Source organism: Drosophila eugracilis, unplaced genomic scaffold (assembly GCF_018153835.1).
Source record: "Drosophila eugracilis isolate 14026-0451.02 unplaced genomic scaffold, ASM1815383v1 contig_2159, whole genome shotgun sequence".
In the NCBI taxonomy this organism is placed as follows: Eukaryota; Metazoa; Arthropoda; class Insecta; order Diptera; family Drosophilidae; genus Drosophila; species Drosophila eugracilis.
The window spans coordinates 687,061-712,687 of NW_024573043.1; the positions used below are offsets into that span (position 1 = coordinate 687,061).

The window sequence follows — 25,627 nt, forward strand, 5'->3', positions numbered from 1 at the left end:
AAGTTACCAGAAAATATGCTTTTCGTATGGCTATAAATAAGCTTATTAGTAAGAGGTTTTCTAAGATTTGTTGATTAATGTCTTGGGAAATTTTCAAGGAGGAAGTATAGGTTGGTTTTCAGGGTAATAATCTAAAATTTTTTTGGTTTTATAAGGAAATGTCTGTTTGTTTAATACGCTTAGTATAGTATATAAAATTAAACAACTTATTTGGCCAATTACTCCTCTAATTGAACAGATTTACATTCCCTCTACAAGTTCGTTGGCTTGGAGTGTTCGATTTTTCGATTTTTGCTGCCCCATGTGCATGACCAAAACCATGCATGTTTATCTATAAAAAAAAACTATATTAGCGCCGAATAAAATACAATCTCTCTCGCTCACGATCGCAGGCCCCTCTCAGTCCAACCAACTCTCGTCAGCTCTCTTGTTTTGCAGCTTTTGTCGCATTTCGGCAGCTCTTGCGCCTGATGCGCGCGTCTTGAGGTTTCAGTTTCGTTCACGACTCCGGCGCGTTAGGCAGCAGCAAAAGTATCAGCAGGCAAAGCTAAAGCCACAGCTGTAGACACAAAAAACGATATCACTTTGTGCTCTTTTATTACGTGTACCTTTAAAAAAAAGAAGAGTTTAGTTATAAATCAAATTACGTGTTTTTGTAGCCCGTTGTTGTCGCCGCGCCCTCGCTTTTGTCGTTTGCGTCCACGTTGTAGACCAAAAACCAGAAAACAGCTGTTACAAGACAAAGCTAAGCTAAAAGGCAAGAAAACGATCGCTCGCTCGCGCCTAATATGAAGTCTTAGTTCGTTGCCTAAGTCTTTTGTTTTGTGCGGAGGCGCACGCGAATTTCTGTGTGAGAAACAGATCGGTGTTTGTGCATGTGCCTGTGTGTGTGTGTCTGTAAGCAGAAACAAATCGAAATAAACAAGACTATTTACTGGCATCTGCGGCAGGGAAACCAGTTGTGCAACTGCTATTCGCATAATCCATTGAACCATTGACCAGAGCCCAGTGCAACCCTTTCGGAAACCACAGAAAATGGCCCCGAAGAAAGAGGCAACCTTGAGCCAACAGCAGCCACAGCAGCCCATAATGGACCTGGAAAGGATAAAGCGTCACTTCAGCTGGTCGGACCCCAGTGCCATGTGAGTCACAGGCGTTACATCTGCCTTAACATTCGTCTTAATGGTCCATAAAGTAGTCGTTAATACGACGCCGAAACGGAACTATACTAATCATCATCTTAAGTTCGTTGCCGAAGTCTTTCGATCGTTGTCGGACTTCACATTTTCCCCAGGCCAAAACATAACAAGAAATAGTGTTTAATTTCGAGGCCGCAGCTCAAGAACTTTTGGTTTTCGATTCGATCGAATAGAGTTGTGTTTTATTGCTTTGTTTTAAGCTTCGATTTAGCACATTGCATAATAAACGCGCACGTGTTGTCTGTCATTTATTTCTGGAACAACGAATCGAAAAACATATTTATCAGCGAGATTTGCCGATCAATGAATAATTAAGTGAGCTAAAAGAAAGAGAAAGATGCCGCATACAATCGCATTCATTATTAAAGCAGCTCGAAGTTGAGCATTTGAAATCCGAACGTGAATGACACTTCGATAGGGACCCTCGACATATGGAGTTCGGTGCATTGCCCAAGGCTTACAAGATGGTGGCCGGGTGAAATGCAAATTTAGACAACTCATTGGGAGCTGATCATTATCTTAGGAGCCGGGGAATTCGTAAGCGCAGCTTGTCGCCGCCGTCGTGCAAATACCCAATTTTTTCAGTTCGTAATAGTCTGCGCAAATTCCACGTCATGCTTATTAAGCGCTGGGCTTTAATTGCATTTATTCACATGCTAAGCAACTTCAGCCTGAGCCCAGCTGCTGACGAGTGAAATTCGCAATTATATAAATACGTGGTAAAGTAACAAATTCATAACAAGTTATGCCATATAGCCAGCGATGAGCTAGTGAACGCTTTAGTGGAAGGCTTATAAATAGAACCCAGGGTCGCTGCCTATAGGGCAATGGTATATTATACTCGTAGAAGAAACTGCTTAGCCTCAGTCGTTAACGGCTGGCTGGCTTTCAGCACTTAGCATTTAATTCAACTAATTGCAAATTTCAATAATTTCCCTAACAAATCCGCACAATAAACGGCAAACAAATGAGTTTTCGTACAAATTAACGTTCATCATCGTCGGCAACTCGGTGATTTCTGCCAGCCGAGTGGTTTGTGGCACATCCGGCAATCGGTCGATTTCGCACGATGTGTGAAAAATTATTTTGCCATAATTCAATACAATTTCAGGTACAAGGGAGGTGTGTATCGGCTTTATGTAAATATCGTACAAAATTGGTCATTCATTTATGCTGAGTCTCTTCTTTCGTTTGAATTTGGAATGACATAATTTCGGCAAGACATGCGATGCTAAACAGAGGCGTACCTCGTGTTAAAGCCACACCCATTTTTAGCTAGTAAATAGATTGTATTGTGTACTAAGTCAAATGGGCAGATCAAATTGGTAGTTATTTTTCGATTTAAAAGAGCTGAAAAGAAGATTCTTCTTCCCTTAACAAACTTTTTAATTAACTTAGGAAACCCCGTAGCAAATGACGCCCCTGTATCGCTTATTATGTCAAAAATATAAACATATTATTAGCATCCAAATTCAGCTTTAGGTCGGGTCTATAACCGCTGTATCGATGGTCAAAATGAGTTTGTTTGTTGCTTTTAACGGTTTTTCTCTTTTGCTGGCCTTCATTATACAATATCCACCTTACGATCGGCTACGTCACTTCCGCATGAACTAGTTCAGTTGTGAGTGGCATCGAGGTATTGGGAAATCACTCCGGATTCGTTACTGTCAACATGTTTTAGTCATACCCGTCGCTCCTGGCGTGCCGTTAATTGTTGTTATTGACTACTGTGGGCGATGATTTGCAACCCAAGCACGCCCTCATAAAGAATACAGGCGACTGACCACACCGCTTAAAACAGTTTTAGCACGCGCTCAGCTTTAAATTCTAATTGCTGAAAATAAAATTGAAATTCTGAAACCCATAAGCCATAAACGAGAGCTATCTGTCCATCTGCGCAATTACTTTATGGTATAATAAAGAAAACGATTTGTTTCTGCTGCCTTTTAAGTCATAAAGAGGATGATCTATTCTACCTAAACTTGAGCTTACATAAATAAAAATAAGCAATTTATTTTCACTTTAAATTTAACAAAAAGCTTGGTAAACGAATCGAACTGTGTTGGCTAGTGTTAAAAGCTTTCCCTACAGCTTTCGGGTCTTTCATAGCTGGCAGGTTCATATAGCTTTGCTATTAACTTGGCTTATAAAAGTTAAAGCTTTTTATCCAATACACCATCAAAGCTAGCTGATATAAAACACAATTTCAAGCTTGTAAAAGCTTTTTGATAATTCAAAAAACCGTCAACGCGCTTATTAAGTGACATTAGCCAAGTCAAAAATAAACATAAGCTCAATAACCATTTGATTGCCCAGTCAGACGATTATAACTACTGAATCTGAGAATTTATAAGCTTGTTAATCTCCGGTAATAGGCTCCAAAGGTCGAAAAGCAAAATCATTATAATAGTTTGCCCCCCAAAACTATCTTTGCTAGAACATTAGTAAACATTTTCTTTATGTTCTGTAGGAAAATTTTGAGAGAGAACATCTATGTTGAACTTTAAGTCTAGCCATTAAGGTACATTATGCTTAATTTCTATCCCACTCAGAGACAGACGTTTGCCCTGGAAGGCCACAGATCTTAAAGGAAATCACCAAGTCATCTTAATTAAAAGATAAACGCCTGTCATAGGAACTGACAATTGAAGATTTATTTCCGCAGTGTGCAAGTGTCACTGGCTTTTGCTTTCCTGAGTAACCTACCACCTTTGCTTAACTAAAGAACTTACTTCTGAATTAAAAAAATGTGACTTAAATTTAAATGAATATCAGCCATATCACGTATTCTTAAGGTAATTGTTCTGAATAAAGTCTGTCACATAAATTTCCCTCAATTCTTAGGGCCTTTGTGTGGCATTCTCTTTTCTACGGAACAATGACGTCGTTTGGGCCCTGTTTTCTGTTGTCTGAACTTTTGTCAATAGCTGTGAGGTACTTTCACCCCTTTTGGCCGCGTTGCAAGAAGTCATATGCATTGTCTTAGAGCCACTATTTCAGCGTATTTGCTCATGGCATTAACAACATTTTGGCCAGCCTGCTAATTGGGCTCAAATGTGGCCGGACTGACGGACAGCAAAAATATTGCACAATGCGGCCAATCAACTTGGCAAAAATCTGACTCAAATGCCGTGCATTGTGTGCCAAAAGTTTTCCCCCGATAATTATAGACACATAGATACTTGTATATATCCAAAATGTTGAGCTAAGCCCAGTCCCAAATCGCCCGACCAGCTTTCGGTTTCCATTTGATTTGCCTTTATGTGGCTCGTTTCTTTTGCCCATTTGCCAGTTTACAAAAGACCTTGACACATTTGGGGCGTGTGTTTCTTTTTGATAGCTTTGACCAAAATCTTCAAAAGTTATTCAAGCAAAAGACGAGACGAGTCGAGCGAGATTCACTTTACTGACCAGCTTCTTGTTTTTGTGGCTGGAAGTGGATTACAAAGTCAATTACAGCCGAGGCTAAGAAAAACCAATGGACCATTTGCGTTTGCCATTTCGTAGATCTTTGTTTATGGTCCGGCCACAGCCTCTAATTGTAATTAATTAAGCTGTTGCATTAGAGCCTCTTTTGCATGTGGCCGCTCGAAAATAAAACAAAGTAGTCTCAAGTCTCAACTCCAAGTTGCAGGGATTGCATAATATTTGGCAAATCGCGAAAGAAACCACTTTTGAGTGCTGAAAAGCTTTGCGGCAGCTGGAGCTTTCCACTCCATTGCTCTGGCCTGCAGTGAGCGAAACTAGATGGTGGTTTTCAGGTTGAGAAAAATAAAGTAATCATTTGGTAATCATATATGTAAGGTGCTTAAAGACAGGAAGGTTGGCTTCATTTTGGTATTTTAATTAATTAATTGCTTAGTTTGGCTATTAAAATTATCTTCAGCTGCGCTGCGAAGGTAAAGAGCTTCTCTCTTGGACATCCGCATAACATTAGTGTTAATATTTAAGTTTTGTAAAGCAACTTTAAAAGTTGTAAAAGCGTATACCTATATAACTTACAGAATCTTTTTAGAATCCTATCCAATAAAGACATATTTTTAATCACATCTTCTTTAATTTAATCTCCTGTGAATCACTCTTCTTAAGCAGGGTATTAGGACACAGTCGATCTGAGCGAACGAGAAACGGGTTTCCAGCGAAAGGGAAATTTTATCGTTAAGTGCAATCCGTTTTATGAGCCCGAAATGGCCGCCGCCGTCGTCTCGTGGCTGGATGCAATTAATTTAAAGCCAGGCTGGAGCTTCTGCAGTCCGTCTGGAATTCAGCCTCTTCCCAAGCAAACTTCCTCCTCAGCGCAACGACGACCTTGTGCCCATTTTCACAGAAGCATAAAAAAAAGCAGAGAGATAAACCAAGAAGAGAGGGGAAGGAAAGAAGAAACTATAGCTGAAATGGACTGTGTGAATGGGGAACTAAGACTGGGAATGGAGGGCTATATAAACGCGATGAAGTAAACAATACGAAAATGTAGATTTGAAATGTGCACATCGCCAGACAAAAGGCCAAAATTGTAAGTGAAGCTGTCGAGAGTTATATTGATGCCATGGCAAAACGTTTGTCAACCAATTTCTTCAATAGTTTTATGGCCATTTTCGCAGTTACCATTTGTTGTTGTTCTCGTTTTTCCATGCCGAAGTCAACAAACTTGCCCAAGGTGTTGTTGTAGCTGGCGCAGCATGACTGGCCGAAATAAAAGTGAGACAAAACCATAAAACAAAGAAAGACACAAAATCAAGTTAGAAAATTGCAAGCTTAGTTTTGGATCTGAGATTTCGGTTTTATGGGTGGGCGTTACCCATTAGTTGAAACTAAAACAGCACTTACGAAATTTCCAGCTTACAAGAGCCAAGATATTGAAGGCTATTTACATGGCTTTAGAGGGCTTCAACTGCACAAATTAGTACACCATGACCTGGCAGTTTACTTATTATTAAATTAGCTGGAAACCAGATGACGATGATGAGCAGAGCAGGGCAGAGTGAATCATAAACGATATACGACTATTGCCACATACGATACCCACTTAATGATAAACGAGTAGCTGAACGAGGAGCTGAGGAACGGAGTTTTCAGGGCTCATTAGCACGTTGCCTGTCGTACGAGTTTGTATTCCTAAAACCATGTCAAGTGCGACAGCGACGCATTTCGTATGTTTATTTCTTGATATCCCCGTCGGAATTGCTTGTTTTTCAACTACAATTATGTCCATTGCACTGACAACGAGGATGTTTACAGGCCCATCACTCAGCTGCGAAATCGCTTTTATGCGATTCATTAAATCTCACTGCCCGCTCCACTTGGCGTATGAGTAATGTGCAAGGGAAAAAAATCATACCGCTTATTAAATACCGATTTGGGAGCTAGATAAGTCGTTGTTTTAGGTCTCGGGAATGCATGACGGGCAGATATTATAATGTATAGCAGGCGACCTTGTCAATTAATTGCCGTTTAATAGCAAAAGAAAAAAATGTAAAACGCCATACAGTCCCAAATCCAAGTTGCTATTGTCCGGCTGTCCATTGACCACATTGACCATTGACCACCTGCTTAAGATGTTCGAGCGCGATTTGTTACAACACCTGATTTGATGGCACTTTTGGCCAGAAACACCCACAGCGCTAAGTTGGCTGTGCATTTTCAATGTCAGCATTGCGCAAAACTGGACAGTTTGGTCTGTTTTGGATTTTTGTCTTTCTTGTGTGCTGGCTGCTTCGTTTTCTTCGTTTTTCCCAAATACACAAACGCCCTTAGTCACGCCCTTAACGCCGGCTTGTTAATTTTTTTTCTTCTATTTTTTTCTGTTTTTTCTTTCTTGGATGACATTGAAATTGTGCAATAGGCAAACAACGAATTTTTATTATAGACATGTTTATTGATTTTGCGGCTTGGGTGCCTGTCCATCACTCAGCTGCCCAAAAGCATTCTTTGGCATAGCAATTATAGTAATTAAGGCATTTAATTTCGCCTTGAGCAGCTGCAAAAAACTCTATTTCTCCCTGGCCCATTTGATCTATTAGCGCTGAACTTTGCTCCAGTTGGATTGTTGACGGTGGATTGCTAGTTACTTATGTAAAGAAAAAGCAGTGGCAATCCTAATTAAAAAGTGACCGGGAATTTTATTGGAATTGCGATTGCAATTACGGCCAAATGAAGCCATTAACCGATCTAAAAGAGAGCAGCAGTGAATGGGTGAGCGGCCCGGGCCGTTGGGCTTTTGCAATTCTGGCTGAGGAAGAAGATAGCGCCAAGGTCGATGGCGGATTGCATAAGCCGCCGTTTTTAAACCGCTTCAACGTCACAACGACGACGTAAAAAACCAAAAAAACCCCAAAAACCGGGGCCCTTTTCCAGACACTTTTTCCCTCCGCCGCGAAGGTGAACTGCCGCCAGGAGCGAAGCCAACAAACCTTGCCACTCGTTCACTTGTTTTGCTAGACGCGTCGCGCTCATTCGCGGCAAAGTTGCCAAGTTGCCACCAAACCGCTCAAAAGTGAGTGGCTTTTTGAGTGGGCATTTCGGCACAGGTGCTTTGCGGCTTGCTTTGACTTGGGCTGTTCAGTTGAGTTTCTGGCAGTCAGACAGTCGCAGGTCCATCGTCTAGACGCGTTTAAAGTCGCGCTTGAAACGCACGTGCAAAAGTGCAATCGCCGTCCGCTCGCTTACCGCTCTTGCTCTCCCTCTCTCTCTCTCTCTCTGTCGCTATATAGCTTCATTGCTCGTCCGCTGCCTCTATCTCTGTCTCTACCATTGACAAAGTGTAAAGTGCAAAGCCAGCAGCGGCGACGTCGACGTAGCGCCAGCGTCTCAGCATCAGCTCAGTTGAGCTCAGGCCGCCTTTTGGCCAACGACTCGAAGTCAGTCTTGGTCGAACCTTTCAACGCAACGCAAGTGCTCCGGTTATCCGCTCATTCGGTCCGCTCGTCGTTAACTGTGTGAACCCCCGTCCAACGTCGAACGTTGATCGGCGATCAAGATCCCCAGCGATCGCGTTCGTGTCCTAAGTCTTTCGTTTGGCGAGAAGTGGATTACAAAGCGAAACCAGCGAAACGACTGAAATTGTGTGCAAATATTATCGTATCGTATTTGCCCCCACCCCAACCCTCGAACTAGAACGGGCATTGTAAGTGTAAATTTGCTCATCAAACAAAATGGGACTTTTTTGGAATTTGCCGAGCTTGAATGGCCTGAGTTTGCCGACACATCGACACACGTTTCAGGAAATCGCCCAAAAGGCACACACCATGATATTTAAGCAAACAACAGCTTATTCTTTACAAAAACAAATGGCTGCTTTGCCGCTTTGTCGTCAATTACTTTGTTCGCGAACTGCCAGCACAGCCCCGCCCCGCACCGCACCATCATCATCATAATCATCATCATCGAGATCCACATCATCAATAACAAAGTGGAAGCCTCCGCCTCGCGTTTCCTTTACCCCCTTGCAAAATGTTCCAACGCGTGTGCTCCGCGCTTGGCATACAAATAATGGGCGGAGTGGGCTGACATCGTCGTCATCGTCCCCGCAAAACGTTGTTAGAATATACCCACTCCGGTATTACCAATCCGATCCAAAGGCGACTCGACTCCATCATGATATTGCTACACTTTTTGCCAGTGATGGATGTGAATTGCATAAAAAATATGTGGATAATGTGGCCATAATTTCGGTCATTAACTGCATTTCACATCGCCCCGATGTGTCATTCATGCAGCCATTGCACATGGATATTATCGCCATAGCACTTACCTTAATTTCCTTTTTTATTGATCGCTGGAATATTACCTGATTTTTCATTACGCCAGTCTGTGGAACTTTTTATCCATTCTAGACCCAGACTTCCAGCACTTTCCTTGGGTAGTAAAAAACACGTTTCTGACCTACGACTCCTATAACTATTAAGCTAAAAGCCCTGCGCTATTCTGCTTATCTGAGATCAGCACTTTCAGGTAGATCCGCCCTGTGGGAGCAAACAAAGTACCGACTTTAAGTGAACGCCCACCACCGAAACGCGAAGAGGTCAACAGCAATTGGAGAGCAGTTAGCCAGTTTTTTGTTGGTCGTACAGCTCAGTTTACTTTGGGCATTAGCAAATTGCAATTCGAGCAAAGTTCAGCGCAATTAAGTGCTGTGACTTTTTGCATTTTGCATTCTCATTGCACAAGCTGAAAAGCATCATAATAATAACAATTATATCTTACAATAAACTGCATTCATCGTCGTATTTTGTGCACCCAGAGACCTTCGGCGAAGGCCCTGAAATTAGTTGTCAAGGCTTTCAGCCCCTCTCGCCGCATGTGCATTTCCGAACTGTGCAGCATTTAAAGTTTAAACTTGAACTGGTATTTTGGACTTGGGTTTTTTGTTCGTTAATTTTTCCAGTATCCGTCTTTCTTTCTTTCGGTCTGTGTCTGTGAGCTTTTTTTTTGGGGCCTCTTATTCTCTGTGTTTATCACGTCGCGGCTATGCCTCGAGCAGAGTTCAAGGTGCCTCCAATCCAATCCACTCGGCAACAGAGCCACACTGCTGTATCTAGAGTTACTAGAGGTATAGGCATTATTAAGCCATAAAACGGTGCGACATTTAATTAATACCAAGGCAGTGGATAGAGGCTTATATAAATAGCCGCCAGAATACGAGAAAATTCGCTAGCAATCGGATCCGCTCCGATATGATTATGGGGATTGTTAAACTAATTGCGAACAATTTGCATTGCTCTAATCGATTTTAAACGAACGGGTAATGCTAACCCCTTAACCCACCTCTCGATGATTGCCCTAAGCTGCATAACCAATGGAATTAGTCTTAAACTATACTTAATTCTATGCTATGTCCGATGGCGCTGGTCACTTAATAACCGATCAGCAGACCCTAATTGCTCAATAAAGTCAGATGTTAAGATTGTTAACAGCCAGGCTAAAGATTTAATCACTTCGAAAGATCATCATATTGATTTCTCAATTGGCCTTAAAGTTTAAGACCTTTTCAGGAGAATTTATAATTCCGGCATTATAAATTCAAAAAGGTTAAAACATTCCATGACAAAGTCAACACTTGTCGGGGTTCACGTGACCCCGGTTGAACTCCTGGTTGTCTGGACTCGATTGTGCAACTGCGGTAAACACACACAACAATTGAGAAAATTAAATATTAATTACGGCAATCGGACATTCTCTTTCGGGTTTCGATTTTTCGCAGGAATCGGTCTCCAGACTGGTTTTAGTTTTAGTAGAGCAACAACAGCCAACCGATACACGCCAGCAGTGAATTGATTAGGTACGGCTTAGGTTAGTTTAACTTTGCCAGCCATCTGGATTATCTAACACCTTGGCTTGGTCAGTGCGAGGGTGAGTGCTCGACTATTTATTTTTGGGCACGAGCCGGAGGCTCAGCTCAGAAAAGTCTAAATACCTGTTGCAGAACCAGTTGCGAACTGCGACTACCGCTCGACTGGTTTGGTTTGCCATTTGCAGAAATGACCAACAGCCCGCCTCGAAGAAGTTGCAGAAGTGGCTGCCACAGTCACGAAACTGTGTCGCACACCGGTGCACCGAAAAGCCAACTAACAGACATACAAACGTGCCAGAAATTATGTCATCGGAAAAGCCAGTCGAAGAAAATGAAAACTGGCCACCAGAGATCGAAAGTGAAGAGTGGTGGCTAGCTACCCATCGGGGAGATATACCAAGGCAGTTCTTATTAGTTTCGAGGCCGAATTAATGCCCACTTGCTTAATGCCACACACGTATTCCGATTCCCATTCCCATTAAGCCTTAAGTTTTAATTATGGTTTTTCCTGTCTGCAGCTGCTGAAAAGTCGTTCAGCGGTTGCATTGAGATTGCCCCATTGAAATTTAAATTGTATATGAATAAATTCATCCAAGCATTGTCTGCAGCTGGCTAAATGCTTAAATGCTTTCATGCTCAACTGGCCAGCCGATTGGGCAACTTTTTTTGGGTTCTCACTTAGCACATTCGATGACGCAGTCGTTAGCGTTTAGATGAAACTTTCCACTGCACCGGAAATTCACGGAAAGATATTGCATGCCAGCTAGTTTTGACCTTGGCAATATGGCAACGCACTTGGCATGCAAACTAGGCATCAGCGAATCGGAATCGCAAATGTTATTAAGAACTCGCCTGTTGTTGTTTTGCTTTCAAAGCTAAAAACTAAAAACTTCAGTGCCTAACACATCTTGAAGTGGCTCCGAAAACAAATGAATTCCAATGTCAAATGCGTACATTGCTTTCGGGCTCTCAATTATTATTATTATTTTTATTACTACTTCAGTTGTTATTGCGGTGAACTAAACGGCTTTTGGCCCGTTCGCCTATCGCATATCGAATGGCCGCTCCGTTCAAGAAACATTCACAGTTGTACGTTGATAGTATAATGCTGCAGTCATAGGCAGTGACTCAGCAGTAAGTGCTGTGATCCCAACAACAGAGGTAAACACCGCAAGGTGTTGATTGTATAATCTCTCAAAACGGAGGAATTCGATTCACCGATTATTTTGATACTTTCCGAGTGATCTAGAAGCTGGCTTATTTGGCAATTCGCTTACAGGCTTTTCCCCTTTAAATTCTAAGCTTCTTATGGAGTAAAATCATTGATAAATTTCATCAGCCATCATCACCTGCCATGACTTGGCCAAATTCCTGCCAACGTGACGCATACGCAATGCTGGGAACTCAGGTGAAAGACACAAAAGCCGGCGAAGAGAAACAAAAAGACAAGCTCGGCAAAGTCCAGGTCTCCAGGCAGTGCATAAATCAAACAACAATTTACGCTCAAACATGATTATTATTTATACATTTCAGCAATGTGTGCCAGAAACACATAAAAAAAAGCACAGATACACAGCCTCTCAACCACTTGGGCATTGCAAAAGATTGGCCCGGCAGCCAAAGTAAAAGTAAACGCTTAACAAAGTAACTAGCATTTAGACAAAGGCAAATAAAAACAAGAAATAGGCAAAACCAACAAAACAACACCCACGAGCAGCGGCAACATAGCGGCAGCAGCAGCAGCAGCACCAAGTCCAGCCAAAAAACTAAAAACAATTCAAACAAAATGCTGATATCAACGTAAGTAAATTCGTGGGTAAACGTGCAGAGATTACGGCCATAAATTGCAATCAAGGCGCGAAACAAACGCAATCATTTCGGTTTATTTTCTCTGTTTTGACCCACTGATGTTGACCCACTTGTTGTGGTGGCAAGTCAATCGAACATCAGTCACTGGGCTTGCGAGCTGGGAGTTCGGCGGGGGCTTTGTCTTCCAGTTTCCTGCTGTCAACGCCCGATCTCGACTTCAACACTTGTCGATCCATTAACATTGCATAATCCGTGTTGCCTTTGATTTGACTTTTCCAGCGCTTCACCCTTTTTGTGTGTCGTTTTTTTCCCGCTTTTGGCCATATTTTTTTCTGTTGCTTTTTTTCGCCGCTTTTGCATATTTGCCAGAGCTAGGCTGGTGCGAAAAATGCGACCGCATTTCTCAGCGGGGCGAACAAGTTTGTAATTATGTCAAATACCAAAAGGCTCATTGCATAATCCCCAGCCATCGCGAATTCGTCTTCTTTTTGGCTTTAAATCCACTTCATGTGCAGATGAAACATTGTCTGGGTATCTCCCATCGATGATTTCAAGCACTCGCCGGCCTGTAAATCATGGGAGTTTCGCTGATTTATTTGGCAAATGACAGGTCTGTCATTTCAATGGCTTCCTCCTTGGCTCAAGAATAGAAGCACTTAATTAAATGCGCGACCAAAAAGAAAAACGAAGCGAATACAGCAAATGGCAATTACACGACATTTGCATCTTCCGCGTGTGGCAGCTACTTGTATGGAAATGGCTTGGCTAAGAGGTGTTTTGCCTGTCAATAATGCCCGGTCTGGCCAGGAATTCCCCATTCTGGTAGTCTGGAGAATCAAGAACCAATTGGGGATCGGCGTACTTAGCATTCAGCATTCGTTCAGCCGCCATCGATGCGTGACAGACTCCAGCTCAACGGAGCCAGGAACAATTTGAGACCACTTATCATGCCTCTCCCTTGGCTGATTACAGACCATTAGCCGGCTCGATCATCAATGAAATAGCAGCACAAATAACAGCCTCTTTCAGCTGTTATATAAGATAGCAGATTCTCTAGAAAGATGAATCCTCTTTCCTATTTAAATGTTCAATATGCATTTGCTGTGCTATTTAAAAATGTTATTAAAAAATCATAAAATTGATCGTCATAACTCTCTGTATATTTAGCAGAGCCCATCTTGGGATGACCTCACTGTCGTCTCGGTGGGAGTCACTCTGCCCTTTGCCTCTCCCTATACGGCTTTATTTCCAACTATTCGACACGATAATTACACATTCTAAAGTTCGCATTTAACACAGTGAGCAAAGGGCGGCTAGGAGAATGTGTCAGTTATGGCAGAGTAGGGCAGTTAAGATTATTGATGGTTTCTGGTTAAGGGGAAATGACGAGTGTTGGTTGGCCCACTGAAATGTGTTTTTCAAATAGCTTTTTTCCGCCTTTAACTCAATGTGTGTTGACTAACCCTACCCCATTCTCACGCTCCGTCATCGGAGGACAGGGCGCGTCTCTAAAGAGAAATCAACTCAAAAAAAGTCCCAAAAAATATATACATGTGGACCCGTGCTGGGCACATCGTTGCATGCATAAATAGCGCTCTAATAGTTAATTAAATTATCAATAAGCATTCACAAACACAAACACCATCGACGGGCCAAAATCTTCAAGCCATAAATGTCAAGCACAAAAGTGAAGAGAAGAGGAAAAAATGTCGGCTTGTTGTCATTATAAAAAACTACCTGGTCTGACCTTGTCCATTGTTGACTGCCGCGCACACACAGCGACGCACCGATTTACGCAACCTGCGAGTGTTGGTTGTTGTCTGTTGGCTATTGGCATTTTGGCTGTGACTAACTCCAATCCAACCACCGTACGCAAATCGAAAGACTCAGGCAACGAACTTGAAACACATTTCGTCAACCGGCCAGCTGAAATTGCAGCATGGCTTTTCTGAGTGCGTTTCATATTCGAATTCGTATTCAGAATTCGTGCGGCCCAGCCCCAAATGTTGTCAGCGCATTATGCTAATATTTGATAGGCCGCATAATATAGCCACTTAATTTGCCCTGTAAACTCTGGTATTCGAGGATGTTTGCTCGCCACTCCACTACCATTGGGCAACCCGATCCCAACCCATCTCACCATCTCGTGCCTTATAATAAATGCAAATATTTACGCCCGATCCAATATTTATATTAACGAGAAGTAACGCAATCGATTAGCAAAAACTTGAGACGGCCAAAAAACCGTAGCCAAATCGTTTTCGAAAGCGACACCAATGGAGGGGGGGCAAAGAAAAAACAAAACATCGTCAATCGAATGCGCTCAATCAGTGACCTTGAACTAGTTTCCCCCTCCAGCATGTTTTTATATATTTTTGGTCTGTTTGTCTCGCTTCTCGTTTGCTGGTATGACTTGCTCGTTTGCCGTCGCTAATGATATGAAAACCGAAAACCCAAAAAAAACACACACAAAATAAATAGCTCGCAGTCAAAATATGTTAAAAAGGTGCGAATGTGATTAATTGCAGGCAATTATGAACTTTCTTTTCCCGGCTAACAGTGCAGCTAAAGCTAACCTTGACCCAAAATTGGCAAAGCTTTCGACTGTTTACACGTTTTGCGAGCCATGCAGAAACTGCATGGGAAATTGCATAATGCATATGCGAATGCAAATGAAAACTGCAAAGTGCGGCTTGCATATTTGCTCAATGGCCGACCAACTTGGTACCTGATGGATGGCTGTTGGGCAATCGTGCAGACCTGAAACCAAAACCAGACTTGGCCAACGACTTCGCGCATTCACTTCGACTTCAGCTTTAACTTTGGCTTTAACTCTTAGCTTTAGCTGGACTCCAACTTTTCGGCCGACCAAGTGGCCAAAAACACGCGTTGCCTCAAGAGACTTCGTCGAGTGCTCCGAGTGCCCAACTATAAATATTGAAATGAAAAGTGTTGCCAAGCTTGTCCATTGTGTTTGCTGGCCCGCTCTGTTTTATGCTTTTTTGCAATGTGTGTGCCGCTGACATAGTTTCGATGCTGAGCCGAGCCATTGAAGCATGCCCCATACCCATACCCATACCCATACCCATAACACACATTCGAAAGCGGGTTCAGATGCAAATCGTTATGCAAATTGTTGTATGCGACAGCAGGAAGCTGCGAATGGCTGACAAATTAAAATAGTATAAAATATTCTATCATATAAACGGAACCAGTTTCGTCGTGTTAACGCTTTTTACAATGTATGATTAATTACTACACAGTTTTCCCTTTTAAATATGCGGTCTTTAGGGAGGAGTTGACAAAAATAGATTTTATAAGAATGTTAATGAAAAAATGTAAGCCATTATTAGGGCATTTAAAATTGTTTTAATAAATGAAATAATTATAAGGGGTTTCATTAACAAGCCACTTGCTTTATTTTAATTCCTAGAAAGGCTATAAAATTATTGTTAATTTCATGATTTATCTCAGTAGCACAAATAAACAAAGTGATCTGTATATTTTACTGCTCAATAACAGCCCGTATTTAAAATGCAGATTTTATATCCGATTTATTCACTGAAATTGCTGGCTCATTGCTTACTCTGAGGTAGCTCAGCCTTTTCTGTTATTTTATTCATTTCAAATATGCCAGACTTTATTGAATAAGTCAATTAAAAAGATTCTTAATAAGTCAGTTAATGATTTTATAGCCTTAATAACAGCTTTTTAGAAAGTAAATACCACTTTAAGTTTTACTGTTTTGGGTGGTTATTGATTTATTATAGGCTTTTAGAGTTAATTGACACTTTTATTCGATTTTTATATGACAGTTTTAAGCCTAATAAATCTTGTGATATTTTAATAATTTGATTTATTAATATAAATTATATATTTTAGCCATTCAAAAATCGTAAACTAACTTCTATTTCCTGATCTCCTTTCAGCATTTCCCCCGACTCCACGATGGCAACCACAAACAACGATGGCGGCACACAGTCCAATGCCGTGGCAGCATGGGGAGCTCCGGCCACTGGACCGAGGAACACACAGGCCGCCGTATCCGTGCGGCATGCCTTCAAAGCCTATGGCAAGAAGAAGAACGCCAACCAGGTGCTGAACAACCTGAACATGACCGTGCCCAAGGGAACAATGTGAGTGAGAGTGAATGCTGGGGAGTTTCAATCACAATCACAATCAATAAAAGTGAAATGTTGACAGCTCAATTTAGCGAGTTCATAAAAAATAGAAACGGCGAAAGTAATTAGCACCTAAAGCTAGATGAACTCGAATTCGAAACTAGCACTGCTGGGCAATGCTAAGCGATTTCCTTGTGTCGGCGATTTTATTGCCTGGCACCTATCCTATACGATCCGATTCGATCTCCGATCTCGTCTATATCAGAGGTCACTTGGTTACGCTTGCGTCTAATTGCTGCTATTATACGCGGACTAACCGGTTTAGTCTATTCGACTATCTTGCAATTGAAACGGCATTTTTGCATGATAATTCTAGACGGCTAACGAGGGTCGTTAGGAAAGTTTGCCGCAACTCGGATATGGGATATTAGATCTTGGAGGTGATCCCAATTAAGCCGCTTCCCTGACTGACGTCAATGACGCTAACGTAGCCACACGTCTTGGCCATTAATCCCGTAATCCATTCGTATGCCAGCCACTGAGGTTGTTTGCGTTATTCTCAAAATAAAACCAATATGCTCGGCTATATTGATCGATTATCGCTGGAAAAGATTGCAAATGGCTGGAAAACGATATTTATGTTTGTTTGGAGACCCCAACTCATCTATCTCCATCTCTGTCGCGGCACATGTGCTTAATTGCAAACCCCCTTGCCCCTCCGAAGACCCCTTGTCTGGCTCATGAAATTTTTGGCAAACATTTAGAGGCCATAAAAATCAAATCGTAAATAAATTTTTTTTTCTGCGCTGCCTTTGGCATTGGCTATGGCCTGAGCCGAGGTATTATTAAATTTTGTTTGTTTCTGTTTCTGGTTTTTTATTTTGGCATTCTGAGTGATTTATTCAGCGAATTAATGCTGTGTCGTAACGGATTTTTATTTTATTCTCCGCCGACTATGCAGCAGTCTTGACCCAGTTAACAGCTTGGTTCGTTCAGCTTTTTGACCTAGGTCAGGTCGCTTAGTTAGTCACTTTTTTTTGATTTGGTTTTTGAGGCGAGTCAACGAACTGCTTTTGGGCTCTCAAAGTCAGTGCATTAACGATTTAAGCCAATTAAAGGCTGGCCAACTTCCAGACAGACACTCCTCTATATCCCCAGAGGCCAAATTATCAGATTTTGTCTCGTTTAATTCGTTAAATGGCGCAGCGTGCTAATTATAATAATAGATCCAATAAGAGGCCAAAACGTGCGACCTACGTGCCGCAATATTTTGTCAAAGGCCGAAGACAAAAACGAAAACAGACGACAAGCTACCAAGTTCATCATGATTATGATGATTATGATGATGTTGATAATAATGGGAGACTGGCCCCTTCCAAAATGGGGCGGAGTCGCATTTTGATAGCCGCCTGCGAAGAGACTCGCTGGCATTTCTTACATTTCAAGGTGAACATTTCGAAATAATTCAACTTGAACTGCTGGAATTAACATTGACATCGCCACCGACATGCCATGTTTTTATGTGTTTACCCAGTTCAGTTACTATATATATATATATATACTCATATGAGGGGACAGTTTTTTGCTAACTTGGCCAAATGTTTTTCCCTCTTTCTGCTTGCTTTTCATTAAATTTCTACCTCTCTGTCATGGTTGGCTTCTTAACCTTTGTGACCCCCTGAAACGTTAAAAAAGAGAGAGAAAAGTAACATTGTTGTTAACCTACAATGTTAATCAAAGTTCTTACAAAGTTGACTAAAAATAATATTCTATATTTTGCAACTTTTTATATCTCTTTATATATCTTTCATTATCACAAGTTAAATAAGATTTATTAGAGATAAAAATATTAAAACTGAGCTCTCAAATAAATCCTTCAAAATTTCTAATAAATAACATTTTTATTCATTCCCCAGTTATGGTCTCCTCGGAGCCTCCGGCTGTGGCAAGACCACCCTGCTGTCCTGCATTGTGGGCCGTCGTTACATGGACGCCGGAGAGATCTTTGTGCTGGGCGGCAAGCCGGGCACTCGAGGATCGGGTGTTCCCGGAAAACGCGTGGGTTACATGCCACAGGAGATCGCCCTTTACGGAGAGTTCTCCATTCAAGAGACTATGATGTATTTCGGCTGGATCTTCGGCATGGAAACCAAGGAGATCTTGGAGCGTCTACAGTTCCTGCTCAACTTCCTAGATCTGCCGTCAGAAAAGCGTTTAGTTAAGAATCTTAGTGGTGGCCAGCAGCGCCGTGTGAGCTTTGCCGTCGCCCTGATGCACGATCCTGAATTGCTGATTCTGGATGAGCCTACAGTGGGAGTGGATCCCCTGCTGCGTCAGAGCATCTGGAATCATCTGGTGCACATCACCAAGGCAGGTCAAAAGACAGTCATCATTACCACACATTACATTGAAGAGGCGCGACAGGCGCATACGGTAAGGGATTCAGAATTTAATTTATTAAAATAATATTTAAAATTAATTCATTTAATACTTTTAGATTGGTCTAATGCGATCGGGTCACCTGCTGGCCGAGGAGTCTCCCAGCGTCCTGCTCTCCATTTACAAGTGCATCAGCCTAGAGGAGGTGTTCCTCAAGCTGTCCCGCATCCAGAGCCAAAAGGGTGATGTGACCCATGTGAACTTCAGGTAAGGATCTACGACTAGCATGCACCACGTGGCTAACCAGACGACAAACACTCTAATCAACACTCTGAACTCTCCACTCTCCACTCTGACTCTTCTCCATCCGACACTCGCATGCTCGCAATCTGTGTTCCACCCTCCATCTGTTTGTTGGTTTTTTCGGGATTAGTAACAACATCTCGTTGCACGCCATGGCCTTTGGCAGCAAGATGGACAAGCCTAGTTCCAGTCAGGAGGGCGGCGTTGTGGGCCTCAACTTCCACCAGAGCAAGGAGGTGCTCATCAACGACAGCAATGGCTCTATCTACACGGTTCGTTTTAATTTCCCCTTTATGATGTCCCAGCTTATTTACTATGTTTTTTTGGACAGCTCAATCAGGAACCGTATAGTCCGCCTCCGTCGAGGCGAAACAACAATCCCAATGACGAGGAGAGCTGCCAGGACTGCTATTCCAACCTGTGCAAGATCACCTCTAAGGGCAAGATCCGCGCCCTGCTCACCAAGAACATGCTGCGCATGTGGCGTAATGTGGGCGTGATGCTGTTCATCTTCGCCTTGCCTGTCATGCAGGTTATCCTTTTCTGTCTGGCCATCGGACGCGATCCTCAGGGCCTCAACCTGGCCATAGTCAATGGAGAGATGAACGACACGGTAAGGGTAAGACACACAATTATACACACTTTTACTTAGGAGCACTTTTGAAGAATGTTTCTAGTCCTTAGAATTTCTTTGATTAAATTAAAAGATAAACAAATTGTTATTTTCTTTCTTAATATCGTCATATCCGATTAAACCACTTTAAATTTGGGAAGTAAAAGCCATAAAACAAAGACTAAAAACTTAATTATGACTAAACATAATGGACAATCAAGCACAAATACTTACTATAACTTAAAATTAAGAGTAACTCACCTGTTATTACCTTTAGGAAAACTGCTATTGGGAAGACGGCTGCCACTTCAAGAACCTGGGATGTCGCTATCTAAGTCATTTGAATACGAGCGTGGTTAAAACATATTATGAGGACCTGGATGAAGCCAAAGAAGCCGTGAGAAAAGGGCACAGCCTGGGGAGCGGTGTACATCAGCGAGAACTTCACGGACGCCTTCATTGCCCGAGCCAATCTGGGACGTGATTCCGACGACGAAACCATCGACTCTTCCGAGGTTAAGGTCTGGCTGGACATGTCTAATCAGCAAATCGGCGTCATGCTCAATCGGGATATCCAGCTGGCCTTCAGGGACTTCGCCATGGGACTGCTAGGCCAGTGCGGCAGCAATCCGAAATTGGGCGACGTACCCATTCAGTTCAGGGATCCCATCTACGGCACCATGAATCCATCGTTCACCGATTTCGTGGCACCTGGCGTGATCTTGACGTAGGTTTCAAAGCCATTTATTTTATGGGAGTGTCATTAATGTTGTTTTGTTTTTTTCGTTATATTTTTAATAGCATTGTATTCTTCTTGGCTGTCGCTTTGACGTCATCGGCCCTGATCATTGAGCGTACTGAGGTAAGTCACGGAATCATAACTCAATTTCGGAATATTTAATAGCAAACACTTCCTTTCAGGGCTTACTGGATCGCTCCTGGGTGGCTGGCGTCTCACCTTTCGAGATCCTCTTCTCGCACGTTATCACCCAGTTTGTGGTGATGTGTGGACAGACTACCCTGGTGCTCATCTTCATGTTGGTGGTATTCGGAGTTACCAATAATGGCGATCTCTTCTGGGTGATCGTATTGACCCTGCTGCAGGGAATGTGCGGAATGTGCTTTGGCTTCCTCATCTCATCGGTGTGCGAGCTGGAGAGGAATGCTATCCAGCTGGCGCTGGGCTCCTTCTATCCCACCCTGCTGCTGTCTGGCGTGATCTGGCCAATTGAGGGCATGCCCGTGGTCCTGAGGTGAGTTCTTGAGGGGATAATCTATGTAGAAATGAAAATAATAATTTGCATATCCCTCAGATACATATCACTGTGCCTGCCATTAACGCTGGCCACCTCTTCACTGCGCTCCATCCTCACACGTGGCTGGGCGATACTGGAGTCCGATGTGTACATCGGCTATGTAAGCACTCTGTCCTGGATCGTGGGATTCCTGGTGCTGACGCTTCTCGTGCTGCGGGCCAAACGCGGCTAGGACCTTCAGATATTACGCTATTTTTAGATGCCTACTTTAGATCACGATTAGTCGTCCTAGTTAGATTACCCCCTACTTCGGCTCTAATTCGTACCCGCTTCCAAGTCTCACTTCTCCCTCGTATCTGCCCAAAATGTCATAAATTATTTAAGCACATTCGCAGCTTTCCTTAGCTTTCTACTCTGCACTCGTTTTTCCCTAGGCTAAGTTTTGCACATTTCGTAGTTTAAAGCGTAAGGTTTAGGTACACCTAAATGAATTGTTGTAAATATTTTGTGTCACGAATTCAGTGATCTGTTGCTCTAGATGTCCATTATTTGCAACCTCTGTACGCTGTACTCTGTACTCGACCTTTTCTCCATTCCGAAACGGGCAATTTATTACGCATACAAACAACAAATAACTAATTTTATATATTTTTCAATGGACTGTGATTGTTTTTTCTACATAATTCACGCGAATACACGTAGGGCAAGCCTAAACAAAAAAAAAAAAAAAAAAAAGAAAAGAAAACACAATGAAAAGCGAACAAAAACAATGGTGGGTTTTGTTAATAACATTAAGTAGCTTAAAGCATTTTTTGTATGGGTTTAAGTTTTTTAAGGTAAAACATAATTAAATACAATAATGTACACTACCCTAAAGAGTATGTGAAGAAATATATTTCAGGAAATATTATGCGCTGAGCATAAGTATTTCGCAACGAACAAAGCAAAAGACAATGAACAACGAACAAGTGAAGAAACGTTCTTATTTAAGTAAATCATTAACTATGTGAACGCAGTTATGTATAAATAAAAATAAAACGTAAATAAAAATAAACTCTTGCTGTTTTAATTGAATAGAAATATTTCTCTCTTAATTTGAATGAATTAAAATGTTTGATATCGATAACATTTGCGCCAAGATTAACTGTTACTGTTAGCTAACATCAGCATAACATTGCAGAAAAACAGGTGATTTTTGTAATAGAGATGCACAAATCTGTGATTTGAAATCTCTCAGAGGCCGAAAAAAGCATTTAACAATTTTTCGCAGATTATTTATTTTATATTTTAGAACTAATTTTAATGGTTTTAAACGTACAAAATCACGGTTCGTTAAATTGTTTTGATAGTCTTAGTCTGATAATATTATTTTTATCGTTATCGATGGTACGTTTCAGCACCTTCACCCTCTGGTAACACTGGTGTTGCAGCTGATAAAAATAATAACAAAAGTGCAATGTTTTCCTGTGCTTTTGTTTTCAAATAGCGTTTATTGTCGTTATTTTAGACATAAAAATGGACAAATCCAGGTCCAGTGTCAACGACAAGTTTGTCGGCTTTGTAGAACAACTGCGGAATACGGAATGCAGGTGGGAATAAACCTTTATTTGTTTGTTTTCGGTTGCATCGAATGTTTTGGGGAGGGGACCGGCAACAGTTTGTTGCTCATTACGGAACAATAATGATTCAAATCGAATGTAAAGGTGATATCTGCAGAGTTCAATACCCTGCAGGTGATATACCCAAAAGATGAAGTTCTTAAACCCATGCATTTAACATTAAACAATAAGCGCATCCGTTATGACGTCATGCCACATACCTATACTTATTATTAATTACCTGAAATTCCCTTAGTCAAAAGCAGAAAATCAACTGCTTCCAGCAGATTGCCGAGTGCATCATGTCGCCTTCGCTGGCGGGGCACATAAACTATGCAGCACACTGTGGCACAGCCACGAATGTCCTGCTGCTCTTCTGCGAGGATGTGGATTCCGTGGTCAGGATGAGTGCGGAGGAGAACCTCAACAAGATCCTGCGGGCACTGGAAAAAACTCGGGTTAGCCGTATACTTATGGACTTGTACGGTGAGATCAAACGGAATGGTAATCAAAGGTAAGCTATCAAGTATTCTGAAATTCTATATCCTAAAACATTTTTCCTTTATAGATCCTTGAGGATTTGTTTGAATCTGTTCTCGTACTATGCCCCACAAGTAAAGGAGAAACACATTAAGTGGTACGCCGTAAGATTGCTGCAATGCATTACCACTATTTCCCAGCGCAAGGAGACACTGCTTCAGGAAACTCTCTGCGACTTTGTCAAACACTTTGGTCGGTACATACAACAGGGCCTTAGCGACAGTGAATCTTGCAAACTCTTCGAGGTATTAACAATCCTTATTATGCATTACATGGACTTACTAAGTTCCTTGTTGGGTTTTGCAGACTTTTCTAGACAATATTAGCTCCGATTGTGCCGTGAAGCGTCGCTGCTCAGCCCAAAATTGCATCAGTCTGATTGAGCATGCACGAAATAGGAGCCTCATGGCCAGACATGGAGTCAGCAAAGTGATGGGTAAGCACCAGCATAGAACGGAAATGAAGCGCCTGATGGGAATGCGAAAATTGTATTTGTTAGAGAGCAGCATCTGTAATGGATAGCCGAGCTCCTTAATTGTTCGTGAATATCAGGGATACATAGAAATAAGATGCCAAAGTAGTACGTGATCAGCAACAGATTTATATATTGACTGTGAGAGAACTTTATTTAATACTGTTGAAAGTTTTTTTGTTTATGTTTAGCCATTATTTTAAAAAGATAAAACTAGTTTTTCAAATATTTTTTAAAGTTATACCCACTAAAGATTTCTCAAACAGGCCAAACAAAAACTGTGAAACACAATTATTCTTTCAAAAAATGTTACCAGTTGAACCTCCTTTAATCTGAAACATCGCGTGCACTCATAAAAGCCGTTATTGTTCGTCCAGATTTGCGTAAACTAATCCACAATTCGGTGTTATTGCTGTTAGTTATTTAACGCATTTTCACTGCGAGCACGTCCAGCAGAACGCTCTTTATATTCTCATCAATAATGAAAGTGGTGTTTAAAAAGCGTGTAACGGCCAAATAGTAAGCCTCGCATAGATCTGCATATATATTGTTGGGCTCGTTGCTCGCGCTCGCCCTCGTTCCGTTAGTAAAAAATATTTTTAATATTCTAAAAAGCCGCAAATCCATGAAAAATACCTTACCAAAATATAAAGCCATCGAACTGCGAGGTACGTGAGCGGGGGAAAGATGGTTTTTCGGGTTTTATTCAAACTCGCATTGTGAATGCAATCACAGCCATGGGTTTGTTTGTCTGTGGTAATGGGTGGTGGGTGAGGGTGATGGTGGCACAATAAAAGTAACTAGACAGTTGATATAAATTATATTTCTACATTGCTGTTGGTTACCTCGCGCAATCGATGGACGAGCCATCGAATATATATAGTATATGTATGGTTTTTTGAGATTTGTTTTGATTTTAGACAACGATAGCGGGCAGTTTTTATTTTAGCATTTGCTGACTGGCGGACTGCAGCAATAACTGCAGCGGCAAAAACAAAAGTCATGGCAACGTGAGCCATGTGAAAATGCTTAAAAATTGCAAGCACAAATCATTTTTTATTGAATTTTCATGAAAATATTATTGGCAAACGTCGACCAAGAGGTAAATGCACCTTAGTTACAGTTTCCATTGCTTTTTTATGAGCCCTGCACTGCCCTGTACTGCAAAATGCATTAAATCGACGCCCAACAAAGTTTTTAAATAAACCTCAGCTCAGGGCTTTTGCAAACAATTAAAGTGAGATGCCTGGCTAGAAAAACTAATTCATTTTCTCGGATTACTTTTTGCGATTCATCATATATGGCAGTCTAAATTTTGACCTTACCTAAGTTCATATAAATTAAGCTTCGACTTGACTTTACCTTTGCTCTTTTCTTGTCCAAATGTTTACCTTCAAATCAACTCCTTCAGCTCCTGGGCCCTGCTGCTGGCCCGACTGCTCCTTCCCCTGCCGCACACTGGTCTTCTATTCCTGTGTCAACTTTATGCCACTTCTCGGCAAAGGCACAATGCCAGGCAACTCTTCAGCGCATCCTTATACAGTCTGGCGCCTCTTTTTATGGGCACCCATCATAGCGGCAGTACTTGGGCTGCCTGTTTCCAGGCATCCTACTGGCATCCTCCTGGCATGCCCCAACAAACAGACACAAAGTACGGCCCTAGTCCTTAGTCTCCTCAGACCTCAGAGCTCAGAGCTGGGTTCCTAGACCTCAGGCCCGCCCTCGCCATCTCCGTTTGTTTGTCTCCGCCCGTAGACGAAATGAAATTTATGCACTTGGACACTTCCATGCAATAATTCATGCGAAATTGAATCAGATATTCATTCCTGTGCAGCTTTAAAGCGGATAATCAACGTTGTAAACAAATGCCAGCCGAACGAGGCCAGCAAAGCCAACAGCTGCAAAGGGCGCATGCAAAATTTATGATGCCAAGCTAAACAAAAAGTGAAAATTATTTTTCATGTCAACTGTGGCAGCATAACAATCCAAATGACCAATTCATTCTCTCAAATAGCTGCTGATCTCTTTGAAAGTGCCGTCTAAGGGTC

The 25,627-nt window shown here is 41.9% G+C and overlaps 2 protein-coding genes across 2 annotated transcripts in view; both read left to right on the forward strand.

Annotated features, from left to right (window-relative positions):
* The first annotated feature begins 665 nt into the window (after nt 1–665).
* On the forward strand, nt 666–22,023 carry LOC108116010 (ABC transporter G family member 20). Its single transcript, XM_017227690.2, is given in 11 exon segments — nt 666–1,142; nt 16,227–16,433; nt 18,335–18,851; nt 18,916–19,064; nt 19,231–19,372; nt 19,432–19,713; nt 19,991–20,116; nt 20,118–20,440; nt 20,515–20,575; nt 20,635–20,966; nt 21,027–22,023. Coding segments are annotated over 11 exon segments (2,421 nt in total). The 5' UTR covers nt 666–1,035; the 3' UTR covers nt 21,202–22,023.
* A 370-nt stretch (nt 22,024–22,393) lies between these two features.
* LOC108116020 overlaps nt 22,394–25,627 on the forward strand; it is a 38,799-nt gene continuing 35,565 nt past the window's right edge. The window contains 4 exon segments of the mRNA XM_017227707.2: nt 22,394–22,558; nt 22,824–23,081; nt 23,136–23,352; nt 23,414–23,543. Of these exon segments, the coding sequence (XP_017083196.2) occupies nt 22,485–22,558; nt 22,824–23,081; nt 23,136–23,352; nt 23,414–23,543 (679 nt within the window). The 5' untranslated portion in view covers nt 22,394–22,484.